The 24301-nt window shown below is 34.1% G+C and overlaps 1 protein-coding gene across 2 annotated transcripts; it reads right to left on the bottom strand.

Annotated features, from left to right (window-relative positions):
* Window positions 1-757: 757 nt before the first annotated feature.
* On the bottom strand, window positions 758-22733 carry LOC110116490 (probable cyclic nucleotide-gated ion channel 5). 2 transcript variants are annotated; one of them, XM_020850080.2, is made up of 10 exons: window positions 22339-22733; window positions 22056-22252; window positions 19648-19726; window positions 19325-19515; window positions 15597-16173; window positions 7562-7774; window positions 5830-6134; window positions 3102-3213; window positions 2490-2726; window positions 758-1929 (listed from the first exon to the last, which is right to left on the bottom strand). In XM_020850080.2, exons 4-10 carry the CDS (start codon window positions 19381-19383, stop codon window positions 1258-1260), a joined length of 2175 nt encoding a protein of 724 aa, XP_020705739.1. In that variant the 5' UTR covers window positions 19384-19515; window positions 19648-19726; window positions 22056-22252; window positions 22339-22733; the 3' UTR covers window positions 758-1257. The 2 variants fall into 2 exon arrangements, with proteins under 2 accessions (XP_020705739.1, XP_020705733.1); XM_020850074.2 differs by having other exon boundaries at window positions 22345-22733.
* Between the last annotated feature and the right edge of the window lie 1568 nt (window positions 22734-24301).

Genomic DNA, 24301 nt, shown 5'->3' with positions numbered 1-24301 from the left:
AGTGGTTAGCCAGCCTTCCTGGTGACTAGATAGGCTCAACTGGGTCCAAGCCCAATTTTGGGTCCAAATGAGCATATTCAAATATTTTTGGCATTCCCAATATCATCTTCAACATTTTTTTACTTAATTTGATATTTTTAAAGGCCAACGAAGCCTCTATAATCAAATTCAAGCATTCAATGGATAATAATTTATTAATTTTTATTCCAATCGATGCGCTGACTTTCATGAAAAACTTAAATTATAACTACAGAAATTTTATCTGCATCATGACCCTAAATGTGGTTCACGCCAACATCCAGAGAATAGTCGCAACTCATAAATTTTGTTTTCTTATTTTTAATTTTATGCTGCAAAATTTCTTCAAAATATAAAATATATTTAAAAAAAAAAAGTTTAAACATTGAAAAATAGGAAGCCAACAATGCTTGATTTGAGCCTTATTGTCTCCTTGTTGCAACGAGCCACTGTTGCCTTTAATTTTCTAGATTCATGTTCTGTTGGAATGTTTATTTCTTATTGGTTTTATTTTTCCATTTGTGAGGTTTTTTTCATTTTTTTTATTTTTTATTTTTTTTCTTGGTTGAGAATCCTCTTGTCTAAGCTTGACTTTGGTGTGTATATATCGAATCAAACCAGCACAAATCAATACTGCCTAAGATTCAAGAGCAAATTTAGGAGCGATAACAAAATTAATAAACTGATATATGATGGGTCCCATTAAAAAAATTTTCTAACTTCAACGCTAAAATTTATAAAGCAATTCCAAACTAATAAGCAGATTAACTCATACATATTCTTTGATCTTCGACTCCTTATTACACTTCAAATGAGTTCATCATGGCCATGCAGGCAAGTTAGAAAGGAGCCAAAAAAAAAAAGGGAAAAAATTTGAACAAATTTAATTGTAAACTCATACACATATTCGTACACACAAGGTCTTGGATCGATGAGCTTGTGTTGCTTAAGAGCATAGCCCTCAAGCTTATAATCATTAGATTAAGGTCTCGTTTGGAATCGTTTTAGACCATTGCTTTTTTCCTATTTTTAATAATTTTTTTTACTAAAAAACAGTTTCTTAAAGCAGTAAGAAAGTTATCCCAAACGAAACCTAAAGTTGGCTGCCTAAAAAAAAGGAACTTATGATTAAGAAATTGGGAGCTGCATTACCAAGAAAATTTTCCAGGACCATATGAACCCCAGATCAAAGGCACTGCCCTTGAAGATGATAAATAGCTCCAACAGTTTCCATATAAATTAGTCCGCTACTGAAAAATCTGGTTCAGAAGGCTTAGTCGGTTTAACCAACTCCCCAACTCTCTTATTTCTAAACTTTTGCACTCCTTTTAGAGCATTGGTTGCAAACCGAGAAACATATATTGTAGCTGCAAGACTTGAAGAAACACCTTCCTGATCAACCGCTTTTCCATCTTCTTCCCTCAGCCGAATCTCTGCAGCTTTCCTCTTACAATAACGCCTCCATGTTGCTTGTATGAAGCAAGCCGCCCATGTCCTCCATTGCTGCGAATAGAAGCGGAAAGTGTGCTGAACTTGTCTGCTATGTAAACGTCTGAACTGACTTGCAACAAATTTCAATTCATCAGCTGTTAATGCAAAAGCTTCTACTTCAGTTAAGGCTTTCACTGTTCTTGTGGAAGAAGGGAGATTGGCTCCAGCTTTTGGATCTAAAGCCCAGGTCAACAGCTCCTCGCCACAGAAATCTCCTTCCTTGAGAATACTTCTGTTGAAGAAACCACTTCTGCCACCGTCAGTGGTGATGCTCTCGAGTCGGCCGCGAATGATGAAGAGCATTTCATCAACTGGATCTCCTTCTCTGACAACATAGATGCTCTCAGTGTACAGGCTTGGTTTCAGCCGTTCACATATGGCATCTAGTAATCGCTCATCCATGTTTTCAAACAAAGGAACCTGGAGGGATAAGAGCAGGTTTGATTGTTGAATACAAGAAGTGTTGATATTGGGGAAAAAAAAGTTGGCGTATTCTGATACAAAGTTTTTCCATTAATATGGCATGCATATCTGCTTCATGATTTTTTTGAATTATTAGTACCTTCGACGGTTCATCCCCTCAGCAAGTTCAAGATAAACTCTTATACAAGGAAGTTTTTTTTTCTTTTTGATAGCAATAAAACACAATAGTAGAACTTTATTTTCTTAATTTAATAACTCATCATACCACCGATACCCATTATTTGGTATGATCAAGTTCTTGACAGTTAGAAATTATCTGATAATTTATTAATATAACTAACCATTTTACTGTGACATCAAACTTGGATCATCTTTAAAGTTACAATTTGCTTCTCTTTACTCTTTAAAACACATTTTTGGTAGCTAACTTCTTTCCTGTTTGAGTTCCACCGCAGCATCCAAGGTAATAAATTTCTTTGTTATATATTTTTATACTTTTTAAGACAACAAATCAGTTTCAGACAATCATCATTAAGCAATGTTGAAAGATGACTTACCCTTCTCACCAAAGCTAAACAGAGATGGCGTTTGATATCCCTCCTAAGATCCTTGGGAAGGCTCTGGACCAAGTTCTCTTCATCAACACCTCTCGTTTCCAGCCACTTATATTGATCATAGCGCCTAACACGTTCCCTGAGTTCCTGTGGCAGTAATCTATGATGCATCCACTGCTCTGAGTCGCGCCTTTTCACTCTCATCTCTTCCAGTCTTATGGTCAGTGACTGAAGATAAGTCTGAAATTTTCATACGAGTGAATCATCTAATTTAAAATTAAATTTCTAGACATTAACAAGTCAAATGCGATATCTTAACTGGATTAGCTATCACATCTCAGTTATTAAAAACAAACAAAATGAAAATAAATGTCTACACATATTTTAAAAACAAAATTACTGGATTGGTCACATATCATGCTAACAATATTAATAAAAATAATAATAATTAAGGAACTTAGCCAAAAATACTCTTGATAAGGCACCATAAATCAAAATTTGTCAACGCAGGATTGTAGGATAGTAAAAATTATGTTAAAACCATGTAAAACCTCCCTACCACCCAAATCTCAGCATGCCCAATATTTCAAAACTAAAGTAGAGCATCTAGTTTACCTGCATGTTCCCAATTAGAAGGGCAAAGAGAATGAGTCCAAGTATAGAAAGAGCAATGGAGAAAACAACCTCCCCAGGATAAATACTCGTTGTGAGACCTTGGCCAAGGGTACTGCGGACAGCAGAAAATACATAATTAGCAATATCAAGCAAGCAACTGGCAAGTTAGTTGATAGGAAATACTTGAGTTCGCAAGCAAACCTAACATTAATTAGTAAAAACAGAGAGAAAAACTGAAGAACTTCGGTGAAAACAATCCAAAACAGTACATTGTATTATAGGAATCAAATCAAAGCAAACACAAAGCAAAGATACAATTGATCCTCAATTCGAGAGGAAGATCATTCTCTCCCAATCTCTAGAAGATGAGTCTAGAGCCCAAGTCACCAAAGAGAACTCCAAGAGAAATAATAATCAAGCATACCCTAACCCTAACCTCTCATTCTCTTTAAATACATATCTTCCTAATAAAAGCTTCCTAAAATAAACCAAATTCAAAATAACCTCCATATGCTTTAGCCGCCCCTACCCTCTCTCTATTTGCCGCCCGGGGGGGGGGGGGGGCGGGGGGGGCGGGGGGGGGGGTGGCTGGGGGGGCACATGCTTGGGCGTCAATTTCTAAGGAGGTGGCTTAGCCCGCCTCTTATAGAAGTGAACCGGCCCACCTGGGCTGGTTTGGTCGGTTCAAGGAGAACCGTAACATTAGTGCTCTGCATGTAGTTGTTAATCCCTCCAAATAAGAATAACCATGTCATAATGCATAAAATTTGGACATATTCCGCATAGGAGTTTAAGCAAATGAACTTGAAATTGCCCTCTGAAACATTACATGCATCCCACATATTCAGATGACAAGTACCAAAATTATTGATTCAGATGACGAATTCAGAAGAAGAATTTGCAAAAACATTGCACAATTCAGGTAATGAATTTGCTCAACTGCCACATAGGTGAAGACATAAGGAAATCCGTGCCACAAAATAAATTTCAAATTTCATGAACAAAAATCAGTATTATGGTATAAGATTCCCTAAGGTTGTAATTTTCAGGTGACAAGTTTTTCAAGATCTACAACAACAACATCAAGCCTTTATCCCACTAGATAGGGTCGGTTACATGAATCATTTTTCTCCATTGTGTCATACTACTAGTCAAATTATCATTTAAACCTAGTAAGAAAAAAACATTTCTAATATTTTCTAACAAATCTTTTTAGGTTTATCTATAACTTTCTTAACATAGGTCAAACCTAATACATCTACTCTCCTAATTGGGTCATCAGAAGGCCGACATTTTATATGACCAAACCATCTAAAGCGACTCTCTCTAATCTAATATGCCACTGGAGCTACTCCAACATTTTCATGTATATACTTGTTTTGTATTCTATCTCTAAGAGTGAAGCCACTCATCCAACTAAGCATGCTCATCTCTACAACACTTAACTTGATTTTATGCTTCTCTTTTAATGTCCAACATTCAACGCCATAAAATATTGCAGTTCTCACCACCATCATATAGAATTTTCCCTTAAGTTTGAGGGATACATTCTATCACACAATAGACCCAATGCATTCCTCCGCTTTAACCATCCAACTTGAATTCTACTAATAATATCTCCATCTATTTCACCATCATTTTGAATAATAGATCCAAGTTATAGAAAATGTGTACTCTTATTAATGATTTGATTGCCCTAAAGTCACAATCCCCCAGTAGTTCTATTACTACTAAAATTACACTCATGTATTTTATTTTATATCTAATCAAACGAAAACCTTTATGCTCTAAGATTGACCTTCATAATTCAAGTTTACCTTCAACTCCCTCTCTAGTCTTATCAACAAGAAGAATATCATTAGCAAAATGCATACACTAGGATACATCCTCTTGCAAATATCTAGTAAGAACATCCACGACTAAAGCAAAAAGATATGGGCTTAAAGTTGATTCTTGAAGTAATCCAACTGAACTATGACAATACTTGATCAAACCAACTTGTGTTTGAACACACATAACAGCTTCTGCATACATATCCTTAATGACTTAAATTTAAGCATTATAACCCTTTTCTTTTCTAAAACTCTCCAAAGCCCTTTTCTTGAAACTTTATTATAAGATTTCTCCTAAATGTACTGACACTTCTCCTCAAAAAGGCGTGCAGAGTCTGACATGCTTTCAACATAACATACATCTGACACGCCTTCGACACGTCTGCATAAAAAATATTAAATATGAATTGGACACGTTCGACACTCGTGTCTTAAATACTTCATGAATTTTTGTAAACATAATTTCTAGTATATAAAAATTTTATTTTTTTTTTAAATATAAAAATTAAAATTTCCTATTCACGTTATCAAATCAATCTCCCGCACTCAATACCCCATTCATCGAATATTCTCATTTCTATTTCTAGAAGTTATCTGAAGCTTGGAGGAACTAGTGTGGTTGTGTGCATGGAATTTGATCTAAAAGTGAACAGGGTAAGGTAAAAAGCTCTAAATGCTGGCATAGATACAAAAAAAATGCTATAACAGAAGAATTAAGTGAACATATTCTGATCTGAATCTTTTTTGGGTTTCATATTTATCAAAGTAAATGTAAAATTCGCTCTTCTATATTTTGAGGAAACATATCTACTGAAGGCTACATAATATAGCTAGATACTAAAAGAACTAAACAAAGTTGTCAAGAAAGTAATCTTTTGAGTTGAAGTAAGGCTTACCTCAGGTTTTGTAAACCAAACCATAAACAATAACAAAATTTGGAGACGAACTTATTTGATGTAATGATTCCAGAAGTTACAGCCTGAGTGTAGATGCCAAAATTAAATTGCGGATTATCAACATCCACAGAGCATTGTTTCTTAAGAACTGCACTGCTGACATTGGACCATTGATCAAAACCATCAAGATGATGATCACTGCAATACAAGAAATCCCTGAGGCATCCATTATACTTTGAACAAGCAAGATGCCAACAATCATCCTGACGTTCAACAGATAACAGATACCAAAATGCACCCACTATCTGAGGATAATAAAATCAAAAAGTAAGTAAAAATTATATGACAGATCTTGCCTAACAATTTTTTGAGAATCAATTCCTTGTTCAGAGTAAAGCATAATTTTATCCAAGTAATATAAAAAACGTCATATTACTTTAAACGGCTCAACAACAATTCAACTGTTGAGATGTAGAGATAATTTCCTCACAACATTTAACGGTAAGGTCAAAACTTACTACATATATTGATTATATGTGTTTTTCATGTATTCCTAAAACCTCTTCAAAATCTCTTAAAGCATGTTGCATATTATTGCTTCATTTAATTCTCTATCATAACCTCTTTTTGTTCATTACTTACCACTTCTAAGTATTATATAGGGATATTGGTTGAATGTGTTGAAGGACATCACTCGTTTTTCTCCTTTCTTCAACCAATTATAGAGGCTGATGTTAATAAAGTGATCAAAGGATGATAGTTGCCTCGGTATCATATAAAGAGATTTCTCAGTTGGATAGTTGGCAATGAGTACTTAAGAGCATCACTCATTCTTCTCCTATATTCATCCAAGTACATAAGTTGGAGCCAAAGAGGTGGTCAGTGGCATGTCGAAGGTTGAAAGTTACCTTGGTTACTGTCAGATAGGGATTTCTCAATTGAGTGGTAAAAAATAATCATTAAAGGGTAAGAAATAATAGTTGGAAGCTGGAAGCCTTATAAAAGGCGATCACAATAGGATTAGTTTTTACCGAGGTAGCCCGACATGTCACTTTCAGAATATTCAGTGAGAGCATAGTTAGTGTAGGAATTATGCTGATTTAGAGATGGAATAAAAGAGAGGGGGAAAGAATACTAGTGAGATGAAATTATAAAAATAAAATAAAATTGGGTGAGCAAATATTTATATTTTCATGTCTGTATACTTGTGGACATTTATATCTATGTGCAGCTATGGAAATAAATGATCCTGCTGAACCATATAAATCTCTTGTTTTCTATTTATCAAATGTTCTACTTACAATTCATTTTTCCCACTCTTATGATCATCAATCCTCCTGGGCACACATTTTTCACAATCTCAACATGCTTAGTACACTAAATCTAGAATCTAGCCTACTACCAAAGTGTGGAATAGTCAACATCCAGCAATTTTAGTTGAAAAGTGGTACGTTATATTGGTAAAATATATCCTCTTCCTGAGGTATAAGAACCTAGAGTAATACAACATTTGGTTTTGTTCAAACAGGTAGGCGTAGGTCTCTCATTATTCTCACTAGAAAATAAGTGTCATATGCAACAAAGTGCAATCAAATTGGAGTAACTTCTATGCATTTTGTACAAACTTTGACGAATATACGGTACAATATCTCCAATTTTGCTTCTCAGTAATTGTGCAACAAAGAGGATCAATTTAAAGTAGATGAGAATGCAAAAGAGAGACAGTCCTTACATGACTAGCAAGTAGAAACCACAATAGGTAGTATGCAGCGCCAGCCCAAGCAGTTTCAGCGAACACACCAGTAGTTCGTTTAAGCTCTGATGTCAAAGGAAAAATTCTGATAAATCTGGGAATATACTGAAGGAATATAAGGAAGAGCAATATATTTTTTGTGGCCAGCACATCATAACCTTCTGATCGTTGGAGAAACCTCCAAACAACAATCTGCAATGGAATCATAAAAAAAATTAACTTCAGATAACGAAAGTATGCTTGTAACAGTGACAGTTAAAAGTTGAAAGTATGAAAAGGCAAATCACTTTGACAATAGTAGTACACCATGAACTCCTGTAATTTGTACACAATTCAAAATGCAAAAGAGAGCGCCAATTATTGGAAGCTGAACAAGATATGCTGGTTTGTTAATGGAATGATACATATAAAAAAATGAGGGTCATTTCTATTTAAAAGAATTACTTAGAATATACTTCTCTCTTATTATTTTATTAGGGGTAGTTCAGTATATACGGGTTTCTATAAATACCCTCTTATCACATTAGGAAGGGTTTTTTTTTTTTTTGCCCGGAGGTTAGATTTCAGATTTGTCCTATTTGGGAAGGATTTTCCTACCCATGGGGTGGAATTCCCCTTAGTATAGGCAAGGTGAGGAAGAGAGGGAGCCATAGTGGAGCCTAATTTTTTGCCACAATTTGTTGCTAGGTTTCCTAACCTACACTAGTGACTGTCAGTCTTCCCTTCCGAAGAGTTTCAAAACCGGCGAATTCTGAAAAAGCCACCGAGATGTTGTTGAGGTTTGTTCGAGGCCAGACTCGAGCCCTCAAGAGCATCCTACTTTCTTCCTAGACCTCTTGCATTGAATTTAGTTGCTGCTCCACAAAGGGATCAAACCAGCAAAGACATACGGCTGTTTGAATAGCAGTTTGCATTGAATTCGACTGGCTGTAATTCAATTTTTGAGAAGACTAGCATTGGAATCTGCCTAAAAAGAAATTTCTTGTTTCCAATAATTGAAACAGCCAGTTGATCTAAAAATTAGTGGTTCAAGAATAACCAAAACCAAGTTCTCTGTTTTCTAATTTAAATCATATTTGGGATATTTCTTGAAATCAGTAGACTAAGTATATTTGAGTCTACCTCACTTCATCACAGGTTAATAGATGTGGGCTCCGAATATTCAGCACCGGCCTCCGCCCGATGTTTCTTTTTCTTCTTCGGGAGAGTTTTAACAGAATTAAGTTCCGGGGTAAATTTTGGGAAGGTAGATGGGTTTGTAGATAAGACACTACCCAGACATTTCGCCCTCATTTTGCAAGGACTTTATGATCCGAGTTCTGCTTTCTTATAGGCGCAAGCACCTACAGTTAATTACCCCTTTCGATAACAAGAGAGAACTTTCGATTAAGGCTAGTCGTCAATCAGATACGTAGAGAATACGTGTTATCTGGCATATAGTAGCAATATGAGCATGGAATTTGGAATCTGAATGTTCAAGGTTTGATATTTAAAATGAAAAATTTCACCATCTTGCACTTAAAGCGGATGGTGGGGGAATGGATGATAGAACCGATCAAGATCCCATGATTCCATCGTCCCGGGCCATCGTGGACCCTGGTCTACTTAGTCAGAGGAGGTAGTTGACCCAACCTGATAGAAGGATCATTGTCGGCAGTCATGGGTTGCTTCGTCCAAAGGGACCTTGTAGACCTGGGGTGGGTGTTTGTCTAAGGGGACAAATTTGAATCCACCTTAGCTAACAGATGACTTTGTGTCCTATCAATTATATCCTATTGATTAATATCTCAAGGATTTGATATCACTAAGGAACGTATTGGCTCTGATCATAACTGTTATCTCGTGATGTCATTTGGCGGCAAAACCACCTGGTTCAGAGGGGCCTGGGTTATAATTGTTTATCCTGCGGTGTCATTTGACGGCAAAACCGACGGTCAGAGGACACATACCACGTCCTTAATGGAAAAAGATTATTTGAGAATGAATCCTAGTGATATTTTCGACTAGGCATTAGCTCTATGTGAGCTGAAGTAAATTTTAATTTGTCCACCTCGGCAAACTGTTACGGAGAGTGGATGGGTTTGTTTTTTAAGTGTTTGATAGTTATTGAATTTAATTTTAAATATATGGATTTGGATGATTTTTTGGATTATAGATTTTTGGTATTTGGGTGGAATTTGAAATATTTGGAGTTAACCCCTCCAGTTGAGATCTGCATTCAACACGACCATCATTGGGGTGTATGAGATCATTTATGTTTTTGTGTTAAACCTTGTCGACCCTATTAAATTAACAATAGGAGATCGGATTTCATAAGCTTTATGCCTTTTTTGTTGAAATTTTACTATTATAAGCTTTGAAGGTCTAATATGAATGTATTAAGGCAAATATGCCAGTTGCTGCAACTGTATATTTGTTTGATTGTTCGAACTCTGTCAACTCCTATTGATCTGCATAGAAGGGTCAGATTCAAACTTGAATTCACTTATTAACCTGCGCAGCATCCCTAGACATCACGTGTATACTAATAGTACGCTCATCGGAGCCCATGGAGGTCTATGATTACACGTACCTATTTGTGTATCTATGTGTATACAAACTAAGATGCATGTGCGGGGGCATTCTTGGAGTATTCGACGGGTCTTCTACGATGGCTCGTAGAAGTCTGTGTTTGTCGAAATACTTCAATATTTGTACGTATAAGGTAATGTTGGATGCACAACCATTGTTCATCAAGAAACTTGCAAACTTCAATAATCTTATCCAACTCAATGTTCGAAACTTGGTTGAATTGGGATTCATTCCATCTTGATTTGATCTAGCTTTCTCTTCCCAGAACTCATATTGAGATCGATAGGCAACTCCTAGGTTATGCCATCATCATTATTTTCTATTGTTGGCTTTAAATAAAGGATCAAACATTTCAATCTTAAATATTGCATTCTTACTGATGCATTATGCTTCCGAAATCCGTGGTCATTTTCCCGAACTAACAGTTTGTTATATTGTTTTGAAAATTTTATATATAATTTATATATGTAAATTATGCTTAAATATATAACATAAAACAATTATTTATATTAAATTTATATATTTAGGGTATCCTATAGTGGCTTGTGGGAGCTTGTAGTTGTTATAGACATTTGCTTGTAGATGGCATATGGTGCATATGTCAGGTCTTTTTACAAGGACCCGTAAGTATTTACTTTTGCTATGATATTCTACCTTTTGCCTTCAAGCGCTTTATCTCCCTAGCATTTGCTGGATATTTATCGTAGTTGCCCCATGTCTACTGTCATCATTTGTAGAAAGTTTAGTGCATTCACTTGCATGCCGATGTTAACATTCATTTGGATACATCTAGCTATATCACATTATTACTTCCACCTCATGTCGAATCTTTCCTGTTGCAATTAACATGTTGATTATGGTGTGAGTCTCTTATAGGTTATCTATCCTTCTCATTTGAAAGTAAACTGTTATGTGCTCATTTACACGTTAGTTTGCATTGATAGCAAAGGATCCACTTCTCCTACCTCTCATTTGCTTTGCTTGCAGATATCACTGCATAATCCTCGTTATAATTCATGCATATTTCATTGAGTATGTTGTTATTGATATGCCCGTTGCTCTTGCATTTATTCTTAATTACATACAAGTCTTTTATTTGCTCATTAGCATTTGATCTCCTTCCTTATTATATCTTCTTGAAATTGAATTGTTGTCGATAAGAGACATGACATTGCATTCCTTGTAGCTCCTTTGATGTCGCTTGTAATATATTGTTTGCACTCCTATATTTGTAATGAATAAAATGCCCCACACTTATTGTTGATTTCCCTATGCAAACCAAATCTCTTTGTTTACAGGGGCAGTTGAATTTGCTTGTATGACAATATGGATATCACTTGTCCTCATTTATAAGTTAATCTTGCTTGAATGTTTCAAGCCATTTAATTCTATCATTCAATATTTGTATACCTTGAGAATTCATTCAACACTCTGTATGAGTTCTTGCTTGGAAATGTCTTGTTATTTGTAATCAAGCTTGGCTTATTGCATCTTGGTTTAGGCTTGATTTCATATGATTTGTTAAAGTCCAAGTTTTTTGCATTTGTCCAAGTTTTGGTTAAGTTAATTGAGTTTAATTCAAGTCCACTACTGCGCATTTGAATTCAAATTCATTCAATTTTAGGTCCACTATTGCATTATGACTTATAGGTAGTAGGTTACTCATACGTAAAGTATCCTACAACCACTTGTAAGTGCTTACACTCCTCACGGATCGACCACCTTTTCCTTGCAAGTAGCATGTCGTGTGAGTATTTATGTATGCAGGGGGTTCATCATACTTGTAGTATATCTCCTGTTGTTATTTGTATGCTGATTGATGTATTCACTTGCACATCAATTTATGCATGAGTCCACTAGTCAAATATCATAGAGAGAGCACAACCAGCTCAACATACTTCTATCACAAACTCATCACAGATATGAATATCCAATTAAAATATTGATAACTCTATTTAAAATTTTAATAAATCATTACAGTATAGAAAATGTATTAGCATAGCATAATACATTAATAACATTAAAGTGCACCTAGTTTCATGAACATCACTTGAACTTTTATAGTTCACTTTCATAAAAATATCAGAGATGTTAGACGACACTAATTATCAGAGTTTCACGTATACTTAACTTTTTTATTTTATCATAATTCATTCAGAAACTTCAAAATCTTCCAGAACCAATTCAAAATAGTATTTATAGTTTATGCATTGAATTATCATATTATGCAATGCATGAGTGTGATGCGTATCTCCCAATGCATGCTTATAACTCCGCTTCTACTTCTAACTCTCTTTAATCTCCCACACTTGCATATAGAAAGTGGTGCCAGAAAAAAAATAGAATGACCTCCCTTACTTGCTTTCAACAAGTAGGGTCAGAATCCCTCTCACATCCACACAAGATAGATCGAGCCATAACATAATATATACAGCGCTTGTATTATTTCAAATAATGCACATATCACATCACAGAATTTAAAGCTCTTTCAACGTCATGCAAAGAGTTATGCAATTTAAATGAAATCGCATGTAAATATGACGATGATGGTGATGCATAAAGTGCAAGAATTGCATACAGTAATTCACATTGCGCACATAAAAACATACCCACTAACTTTCTTCATTCTAATAATAACTTCATAGGAATATTCAGAACAGAGTATTCAACCTTTTATATAACTATTTCAAAAACCAAAAAATGCCTTATTTGTTCAATACTCACATAATTCAGTATAGAGAAAACTAACCAATAAAAATTCAACATCTTTTAGCTAAAATATTCATAATGAAGCATTATACTAAAAGTTACATAGTGAAATTAATATAAAACTCTAGAAAAACATATTTTTAATCATATATTTTTATAGAATTACAGAAATTAAAATTAGAAATAAGAGTTTAGAAGTCTACCTCATGCTCTATGAAATCCCTAACTAGCCTGATAGATGATTACAACTTCTTGGCCTCTGAATCCTTCTCCCCCTTGCCTCTCTCCTTCTCCTCTCCTCTTCCTTTCCTTCTCCAGTAAGGTGGTTGGCATGGTGAGTGAAAAATGATTTGAGATATTTTATATATAAAGCACTCATTTTGGTATGGTGTCACGGTAGGAACCTTCTCAACGCATCCAATAAAATATTCCAGATGCCTCTAACCCGAGAGCTGAGCACCTCAATGACGCCAGCCAGCATAGCAACACTCCCTCAGAACATTATCCCAAACTAAGAAGATGATAACGCAATGTTGTCCATCACAGCCCCGCGACGCTCCCAATGTAGTTTTGGCAACCTAAATTTCTCTTTTCCATTTCAATTTATGGGTTTATTCAGGATCAATTACGCACTATAGAAATCATAATCACTAACTAAATCAAGTTCAAACAAACATTTTTTTCAAATTACATTATTACCCTGAGTTTATAGCAACAGATATTATAGAGGCATCAAGATAGTAGGTGGAGATAAAGATCTAAATTGGGAGATCAAACACAACCATACATGCAATCAATGTGAGGGAAGGAAGAGTTAAATTAGGGTTTGAGCATAGGGAGATCCCACCTACATGTGCTACCCAAAGAGGACAAGGACACAAGAGGCAACAATTTGGAGCGGGGAAATGGAAAAATTACCCGAAAGGGAGAAAATAAGTGAAAAAGAAGTTAGGGTTGCAACCATACTAGGACAAGACATGCACTTGAAATAACCAAGGGAGGAGCTAAGCCACGAGCCCGAGAGCTAGTGAGAATCCTATGTAAGCAACAACACTAGTACAACGAGCAACAAGGGTGTCGATTTGAAGAGATGGTCACTCAAACAAGAGGTGAGCGTCCCACACACATCAGCGTTGGGATAGCGAACCATTGTGTGATGGTGCTGGGTGGACAAGTGGCACATTTAGGGTTTTATTGCAAAATAATTTAGGTTGAAGGTGACCATACTAGTTTATTGCTAAAATTCTAATAGCATTCATTTTCGCCAAGTTTTTATAAAAACTACAAAACCAAAGGAATAGTCTAAACTCAAGAGCAAGACCTCTCAAGAACAAATCAACATCTCTCAAACAAGCAATGGGTGCAACCTCCCATGAAACAATTATTTGGGTACAACCCTCTAGAAATATAATATATATATATATATATATATATAATAACTTTCTTAAAGACACCAATTTATTTAGGACTGCTTAAGATGCTAACATTAAAGGATATTCCTAAGCAATAAACAAGGCTTTTATCAATAGGGATCTTGTAAGGCACAAGATCATAGCATCAACATTACAATGAGGCGATTTATCTGGCTTGAAATCATGCAACAACCAAAAGCTTCTCTATGCCTGCCCTTTTATAAACCCCACAAAATGAACAAGTGCAACAAAAGATGTTCCAAATAGTTTACCCACATTAATACTACTCTTGCCAAAGTACATTAAATTTGGTATCCAATGTGATCTAATGCTCTAGTTCAATACAATAAGGATATAATTTAGAAGACATGTATTGAGTATAGATATTTGGGAAAATTATGCATATACCCCTAAATCTTGCCTACTTACAAAGGGATGGCTTGGTCAAGAACCGATTCAAACTTTACCAATCATCAACTTGATCTTTATTATGTTTATCGGGAGTTGGTTGAGTTGAAAAGGCAATTGAAAAAGCTAAACTTAAATATTTTGTACGTAGTTGGTTGAAACTACCTCAAAATCACAGACTAACCTATTTGACAATAGAAAAGAACCCAAAGGACATTTAGATAAACTCATATGCACATTATACACATAAAGGAAATGGTTGTCAACATTTTTACTACATTAAACCACAGGATCATGAAGCACTCATTAATTGATTCTCTAGAAGTTCACAGGAACAAATGAAAATGGATTAAGTTTAGCAGGATGGGCAACTTAATCACCTTAATCTACAAAACTCTTGAATTGATCTTAATTGTGCAGTTCAGGTGATAGAAAATAATAAACATAATATCTTGGGAGATAGAATTAACCATGAAAAAGAAATTCAGAAAAAAAAAAAGGTCTTAAATTATTCAGAGGTTAGACTTAGTCTGCCCATTATCAACCTAGATAGGGTAGTTTAGGCTAGTTATTTACACAGATAATTCAGTTATGAACAGCAGAGCGCAAAACCTATCAAATTTAGCCAGTTCTTTCAACAGACATTAGATATATTGAAGATTTCCATACATTATTCCACTTGTATTAAACATAAATGACTTGAAGCTTGACTTCAACTACCATGAAGCAAAATGAAAAAATAAAAATAAGAACACTACCATGAAGCAAAATAAGAAAATACGAGAGAGAGAACCACCAGTATGTACTATGTAGCATGCTTACAGACAAAAACAAACATAATGAAACTGAATCACTGCAGATCTGAAAAATGAAAAAAATCAAGTATACGCGATAATATGAAGAGTTTTTTAAACCTGTGGTAGTGGTAGCACAGCAAGGAAATCAACAGTGAAGAAACGCCGTAAGTAACGATTAGCTATCTGAGCAGGATCAATTACAAGTTCACCTCTACCAAAAACACGAGAGGAGGGAGCAATGTAAGCAGTACGGAACTGAAGAGCCATTCGAAGGAGATAGAAAGAATCAATCATAGTGCGTAATGTGGTTGAGGTGTATGCGAGCTTCCGATCTATGCTGAGGCAATTTGATTTATCATCGTAGACAGGAAGATAAAAGAACAATGGATCAATTGACACCGCAAGAATACATGATATTACGAAAAGCCTGTTCATTCTCAAAAGAAATGGATCTTGAGGATCAAAAATCCTCTTCTCTGAAACCTTGAGATCCTCTTGGAAAACTCCCTTCGTACCTGTAAATCTAAGAGATTTACCCAGTGACCTAAGTCCTTCAGATCCCTTTTTCATTCCTATTTTGAACGGCTTTGTTGAATTCTTTGAACCCACCCCAAATCCCTCCATGAGGAAACCACGCTTCTTCATTTTTCCACAATTTGAAACAAATGGCAATGTTTGGTTTGACTGATCCAATCTGAAACATAAGGATACCGTCAGAAAATTGTGAATCCTAAATCAAATGCAAAAGGAGAAAAAGTGCTTGCAAGATTGATGAACTGGAAAAAGAATATCTGATTCTGCTAATTGTGAATGACTGTGGCATTATCTCCTCTTAAGATGGAGATCTAGCCTACTGAAAAAATTACTTTTTAGTCACATGACAAACAAATGCTACCTTAAGACTGATAATCACGCTCTAGAACAAGGAAAACATTTCGAAAAACTTCTAACTTCTATGGCACAATACACGATAAATATATGAATGCTGTATAGATTCATTTCAAATTAATAAGTTTCTATGCATTTCTTAATATTGAAGGTGCTGAAATTGTTGAAATGTTTCAAATGGACAATTAAGAAAGTTCATTTAATCTAAATGCCTATAAACAACAAATTTGGGAACAATAAATACCATCATCCCGTTTCATATAAATTTCTATCTTTCTTAATTTTGAAATTATGAAACTTGGTTTGTCACACTATTTTCCTAGTGTTACACGTATTACCTAATATGTGGATGTTTTTTGATAAAGTAATATTGCGAGAGCGAACTTATTTGAAAAAAACATCTTTTACCATGGTGAAACACCAAACCAAAATCTCTTACTTAAGACAAGGAAAATATCATTGTTACTGTTAGGTTTTGATTAGAGGCTCTTGAAACATAAACACCGTGATTTTGATCACCATATAAGAAACCAACAATAACAATAATAACAACATCAAGCCTTATCCCACTATGTGGGGTCAGCTATATGAATCATTTTTTTCCATTGTGTTCTGTTAAGAGTCAAATTCTCATTTAAATCTAATAAAGAAAAGCACTATTTTATGTGACCAAACCATCTAAGGAAACTCTTTCTAAACATGTCTGTAACTAGAGCTACTCAAAGCTTTTCACATATATACTTGTTTTATATTTTGTCTCTAAGAGTTAAGTCACTCATCCACCTAATCATCCACATCTTTGCAACACTTAATATTATGCTTCACTTTTAATGGCCAACATTCTTCGCCATAAGCATTTCAAGCACCACCATCTTATAGAATTTTCCCTTAAGTTTGAGAGGTACTTTTCTATCACACAACAAGCCCGATGCAATCATCCACTTCAACCATCCAAACTGAATTCTACTATAATATCAACATCTGTTTCACCATCACTCTGAATAATAGACTCAAGATATCTAAAACGTGTACTCTTATTAATGACTTGATCGCCCAAAGTCACAATCCCCCTACTATATCTATTACAACTAAAATTACACTCCATGTATTCAGTTTTATATCTACTAAAAAAAAAAACCTTTAGACTTCAAGGTTGACCTTCATAATTCAAGCTTACGTTCAACTCCCTCTGTAGTCTATTTAACAAGAAGAATATCATCAACAAAAAGCATACACCAAGGTACATTCTCTTGCAAATGTCTAATAAGAGCATCCATGACTAAAGCAAAAATATATGGGCTTAAGGTTGATCCTTGATGTAATCCAGCTGAAATAGGGATGAACTATAATTGGTTTTGCGTTCGTGATTGGACTTGCTCGAATCTATTATAATATGGTTTTTTTATTGTGCTATAAATATGATTTTTATTATTTCAAATTTTTAACAAAATCACTATTGGTGATCATTGAATTATCATTCGGAATGAATTCTTGATTTTTATCAAAATAAAGGAATTTTTCCTAAATTTTGGTGGCACTTGTTTTCTTGCATCTCATTCTAGATCTACACTAGAAACCCTAAATCCTATACATCCTGAAATAGTTGAACCTTTTGTAATCATGCATAATTATGTGTGATCAAACATAATTAAAGATGACAATCAAGAAATTGCATATGAACCCATTCATGATTTGCTAAAATAGCATTTAATTATACCCACAGGTGCATGTAATTATTTTTTATATACCTTTTAGAGAAGAAAGGTGTTTTGGGTTTTTTTACAAGAAAAGGATCATGGTATGAATGGAAACTTTTTTACTGACCTCTTATAAGACAAAAATGAGGAATATTAAGCGTCAAAGAAAAAATTTAATATAGATGAGATTCAATCTAAAGTTCATGACAATAACTTTCAAAATATTTACCAACTAAGCTAATTGACATACACGCACAAGATAAATGTGAGCTTTCTCTTAAGACGACAATTAAGGTCCATAATTCCATAGTCATAGCTCAATCTTAAGCAATGTTTGCGTTTTTTCGTAAATGTTAACAAAGCAATGGAGTGCTTAACTGTAAATCAAGACCTATTGACTTAAATAAACTCTATCAATGGAGTTCTTAACTGTTTGTGTTATTTCGAATGTCATTGTTTATGATGAGTGGGTAATACATTAACTAACAGAAAGAAATTTAAACTGTTTTATTCCATAAAACAATAATTAGTAAATGACCAAAATGGTAGCTAGACTTTTTAGATGTATTTATTTTAGTCCTAGATTTTTCCAGGTATTGAAATTAGCCACTCAACTCATAACTTTCAAGCCAAATTTTTCCTATAATCAACTAGTCATTTCTTGGAATGAAAATTGGTTGAGAGAAGCATTCCGTAAGAGCTTTTTGGACTTTTAAGGGTCAATATCGTTACTTAATATCAGCCCAAACTCATGGGGTTAGAGCTAAAAAATCCAAAATTCTCTCATAAAAAGCTTCCTTTCTACTAATTTTTGTCCAAAAAAGGCAAAGTTGATCGTAGAATAAAATTAGTTCAAATTTAATAAGTTGAAAGACTTGAATAAGTTTATAACTAATATAAGCACACCTAAAAATTTTGGGAACCATTTTGATCATTTACTTGACGCCAATCAAAAATATCAACTAATGCAACAAGTAAACTTCCTTCAACCAGCATGTGTACTTGAATAAGAAAATGGAAAGAAATATGCAACTAAATGAATAGAATAAGGAGGAATTGTTGTTGCAGATGCTAACAAGCTAATATTTCCTAATAAACATAAGCAATACATGATTAGTGACAAATCAAATGGAAAAGATAAGTGGTGCTCCATCTCAATTAAACATTTATTATGGACTTAGAGACGTAATTGTTGCTAAAATTTATTGCATAATACAGTAAAAAAATCAGTTAAAATCATAGGCCACTGAATAGTCACACCTTACAAACTTCTCTTTCTGCCCATCCATATATTGTGCCTTGTAACCACAGTCAAACATCTTGAACAAGATATATGATTTGTTGACAAAAATCTTCAAATTACCAAGATAAGGCCACTCGGAAACGAGATCTAACACCAGTTCAACTTATGTCAAAAAAGAGAAGCCGCTAAAATGATCTATATAAGGCCCCTGCAAGTGAAAGAGAGAATAAAAGGATGTTATCTAGAATTAGGCTGTCAAGAAGTGGGTATAAAAAAATTGATGGTAGTTATATTTCTATATAAACAACGTATTTTCTAAGTATGCAAAATAATCCCATACCTAAGGATATCGTGCTAAGACAAGATATTGGTTGATATAGAAGGATGAATTAACTTCAAGTGCATGTAAGCTGCAGCTTCTACAAAAAAAGAGGGTGGGTGAATCATAACCAAATTTAGAAGTTTATGATAAAAAGTATTTGAAATCATACTCCAAGATATAAGTTTGATTTTAAGTACTCAAAGAAATGGTAATGCCGAGACAGATTAACTATCAGCAAGATTAAAAGATTCCATGATACATTATACAGTTTGCACTGCGTGCATTTCACTAAAACGTCAATATATTTCAAGCTCAAGTGTAACAGCTTTGAAAGAGATACAAATTATGTTGTCTTCGAACCATGAACTGCACCTTCAGCTTAATTAACCCATGTTATCTAGTGGAAAATTCTAAATGAAATGCAGAACTACTGCAAAGTTTAGAGAGAAAGCAGATTATGTTGAAAGTTATCTTGTAGCTAGTTCAATAACAAAGCAAAGAGAATCAGCAAAAGAAATATAATCATTGCTATGAATGTTATAAGTTTCCAATTTTCAACCAACAAGATAACAAAGATAACAGTTGATCAGCAAAGAACAAAGAAACTCAAGAACAAAGTTTTGTCTGCAATTTCAGGCTCAAAGATAATGCAAAGGTTCAATATCTGAGAACTGGAAAGGACTTCATCATTGCCAATTCACGCTAAACGGATGAAGTAGATAGTTTTTCTTTATGCAATATCTGAGAACTAGAAGCGCTTCATCACCATATTTTTATGAATTAAAGCAAGCCAAATCTAAAAGACGGCATCCTTCCAATCACACGGTTAGGAAAGTAGATGTATTAGATTTGGCTTATGTTAAGAAAGATAGAGGTGGGCCTAAAAAGACTTGGTTAGAAAATTTTAAAAATGACCTTTCTTTTTTAGATTTAAATGAGAAGTTGACTCTTAACATGACACAATGCAGAAAAAGAATTAATTTAGCCGACCTCACGTAGTACGATAAAGGCTTGTTGTTGTTGTTGTTGTTGTTGTTATAAAGTAAGCCAAATCTAGACCAAAAGCAACCGGAAGCAAAACATACCTTATTATTGATAAACATCCAAATTTCATTAGAAAAACATACGTACACAAAATGCACAGCTCAATCTAATTTAACGCTTGATTCACTTACCAATCACAGTATAAATCAACAAAATACTACAATAAATAATGTGCAAGCAAAAAGGGTTATTTTTCATAGCAAATTTAAAAATTACAAAATACATGCTGTTAAAATAATATAAGCCTCTGATCTAGAACCCAAATAACCAAAGATTAATTTGAATTGTGATAGAAAAAGAACATTCGGATGTCAATGCATGTGTGCTCTGATAGACAGCAGTTCATGTCGCAATTGAGTAAAGGATTTCGGAAAATCGTAAGTGCTTTAATTGAGAAAAGCAATGTTCAATTTAATTAAGATAAAAACTTCTTTGATTTGTGCTTTGTGCTTTGTGCATAGAAGCAAAAAAGAACTCTAGTGCTTTTCATTGCATTTTGAAAACACTGATGTTGGGCTGCAATTGCTAAATGGATCAGCAGTGAAGATGTTGTGGAGAAGATGAAGTCCAGAGCTAGATGCCATAACTAGAAGACAAAGGAAAAAGGGACTAAATTGGATGATCTAGGGAATCAAAGACCTAAGAACCTAAGGTGTTATTTTGATCATTGTTATTAAGATATCACTAATATTAGATTTTTTTCTTTTTTTTTCTTTTTTTCTTTTTTTTTTTTTTTTGCTCAACAAAAAGTCCATGAGGGGAAGTTTATTATAGTGAAATGAGGATCAAATTCAAGACCTTTGAAATAACTTTCAAGGCCATTACCAACTAGTCTAATTGGCACCTGACATGTCAATTTTATTAGATATTTAGATTCGTGCAATATGAAAAATACTTTGCATTTGTCTCAGTATTATTGCATTTAAAGATATCAGTGTTTTCTGTAACTATTTGGTTCTATGTTATCTTTACAATCCAGTACGTGGCAAGTTTACTGCTTATTATTATATTTTAAATTATTATATGGAACAGCCCATGTTGTAAGGCCACCTTAGCACAGATACTCGCCATATAAAATGAACTCCTGAAAAGAGAAATCAATTAGGTGATCATTTGAAAGCTTAAAAAAATCTTTATAAAATGATGACCAAAATCAAACCATTCACATAATATAATAGATCAAAGGTATACTATAGCAGATTAAAACCATAAAAATGATTAATACAATATATTAATCAGCTAAAAATTTGAAGGCAGATCAAATAAAACCTTACAATAGGTAAGCACAAATTGACTAATATGGCATATTAACATTTACATTGGTTAATATAACAGTTTTAAACATAAAAGTACATCAATAGATAAAACCTATCTCATTTTACCGGCGTTCTTCGCTGAAGGAGATCTTTGGATGGAGAAGCGGCGAATGAAATGAGGTTGAAGAGACTATAAGCCGCGACCGCTGAACGTGAAAGGAATCACTCGCAAAGTCGGGAGATCGCTGGATGAGAAGGAAACGCAGCGACTTGCAGAATGGGAAGGGCACGCACGGCACCAAGGAAATGGATGCTAGGAGAGTCTAGCATTAAGGCATTAATTACATATACATTCTAATAGCGAAGCGATTATTCAGATATCAATCAGATAAAGGTTTAGAGAAATTACTCTAACCAGCAAATCCCGAAGAATAACTCCCAAATGCCGCTTATCTCTTCATTTGATCCTCCATTTCCGAGATCAGGATATCAAACAAATGCCGATATTCAGTATGTGGGATCTTAAACCGAGATCCACTTAGAGGCCAAAATCAGCCGTTGGCCGCCAGGAACCGACAATGGAAAGGGCTTTAATTGCTGCTTTTCAAGACAGGAATCGGAATAAATTAAAGGAAAACAACGTCAAAATGTCTTCTTGGCGAGGGATCGGTTGCAGCAAAGGAGTAAATTTTAGAGAAAATGTTTCTTTCGGCCTGCAAAATGTATCCGTGAAAAATGTAATCTTTTTGAAGAGATTTTGGTTTAAATTGTGGAGTACGAGGAACGAAGGAAGGAGAGCCCCAAAAAAAACGTGGGCACGAAGTTCTGAAATTTGAATAAATTTGGAATTTTCTTTAATGACAAAGTGCACGAGTAATTGACGACAAGTTTGCGCTCGTTAGGGAGGACGTTTTTTTTTTTTTTTTTGGGTGAAATTGCGGGAATAGCCCAATTTAATATTATAAAAAAAAAATAGAATAAGAAAAACTCAATACAACTAAAAAAGATGACAAACATGAGCAGCTGCTCAAAACTTAAAATTCAAAGGCTAAAAGAAGATAAATAAAAAAGGGTCCAAAACAATCCTGGACCAGTAGGCAGCAAAAGGATATCCAATTCGCTTCATTGCCTTTAAAAAAAATTATTCATATCGAAATAGATGACTGATATTTTATCTCCGTTTTCAAAAATTTTAATTTCAACCGTCTGATTTTTTTTAAATTGAATTTATTACATTTTCTTTAAATTTAATGAACTTCGATCATACAACTTTTTATATGTTACAGTGCTAATTATTCTAGATATTTTGACTAGATGATTTTATAATTTCATCGAGTAAAACAAAAGTTATTGTATTTTGAACGATTTGTAAGAATAGGAATTTTAGTAATTTAGTATGAACATATTGTTAATACAAGTATTATGAATAAATATAAGCATGTGATTGAATAATAATTGTTTGATATTACTGTTATAATACTGTGATAATAATAATTTATAAAAATAAGTAAAGGCTGGTGAATTACTAACAATAGTTGAAGACTAATTAATCCATACATAATGGTGGGCTGACAAACTTTCTTTTTAAATATTATGATTTGGTGATATTTTTTATTAATTCATGCGATACATTGAATTTTTTTTTTATATTTGTCACTCTCATTATGTGATACACTGATTGTAATTTATAAGGAGTTATTACCGTGCCGACGGGAAAGGAGTGACGACTATGTTTAATAAGCCAATAGTTATCATTTTACAAACTACTAACTATTAAAAAAATAGCGTGCAAGCCCGAACTCCTTACTTGATTAGTGTGATTATTGGAATGCATTTTACTAATTTATTACTGCTGCATGACATTGTTATTATTACACTAATTTATTGTATTGTATGAATTTACTATTACTATTACATATTGCTCTATTGTTATTTTCATCGATGATACCATTATTGATTTGGTGATATCAATCCTAATTCATTGATACTTTTATTATCTACGGTTTCACTATAATCAATTATATGATATTGTGAACATATGATTATGTTTGTTGACTGATAAAAAAAGAGAGAGTAGTAAAATGAAATAAAAAATATAAAAAAAAATATACACCAGAGAGATATATCTCTTCATGAATTCGGTCTGGTCCCACCATTGGTAGTTGCTCGCCAAACAATTCGATGCTTCAATCCTCGTAACTCCCTAGCAACAGTCTAAGTAGATAAAAGAGAAAGGAAGCAGAGATAAAAAAAACTTACACTCGCTCCTTCGACTCCTTTGTTACTGCCCAACTTCGTTGCTTCGCAAGAGGAGTCTAGGGAACACCTTTCATCTTCCCTTTTCGTCGTTGATGTTCAGCTTTGCTTCGTAG

This window comes from Dendrobium catenatum, unplaced genomic scaffold, assembly GCF_001605985.2.
Source record: "Dendrobium catenatum unplaced genomic scaffold, ASM160598v2 fragScaff_scaffold_1338, whole genome shotgun sequence".
NCBI lineage: Eukaryota > Viridiplantae > Streptophyta > Magnoliopsida > Asparagales > Orchidaceae > Dendrobium > Dendrobium catenatum.
The sequence above is the reverse complement of the archived record's forward strand: the minus strand, read 5'-3'. Positions and strand labels throughout refer to the sequence as shown.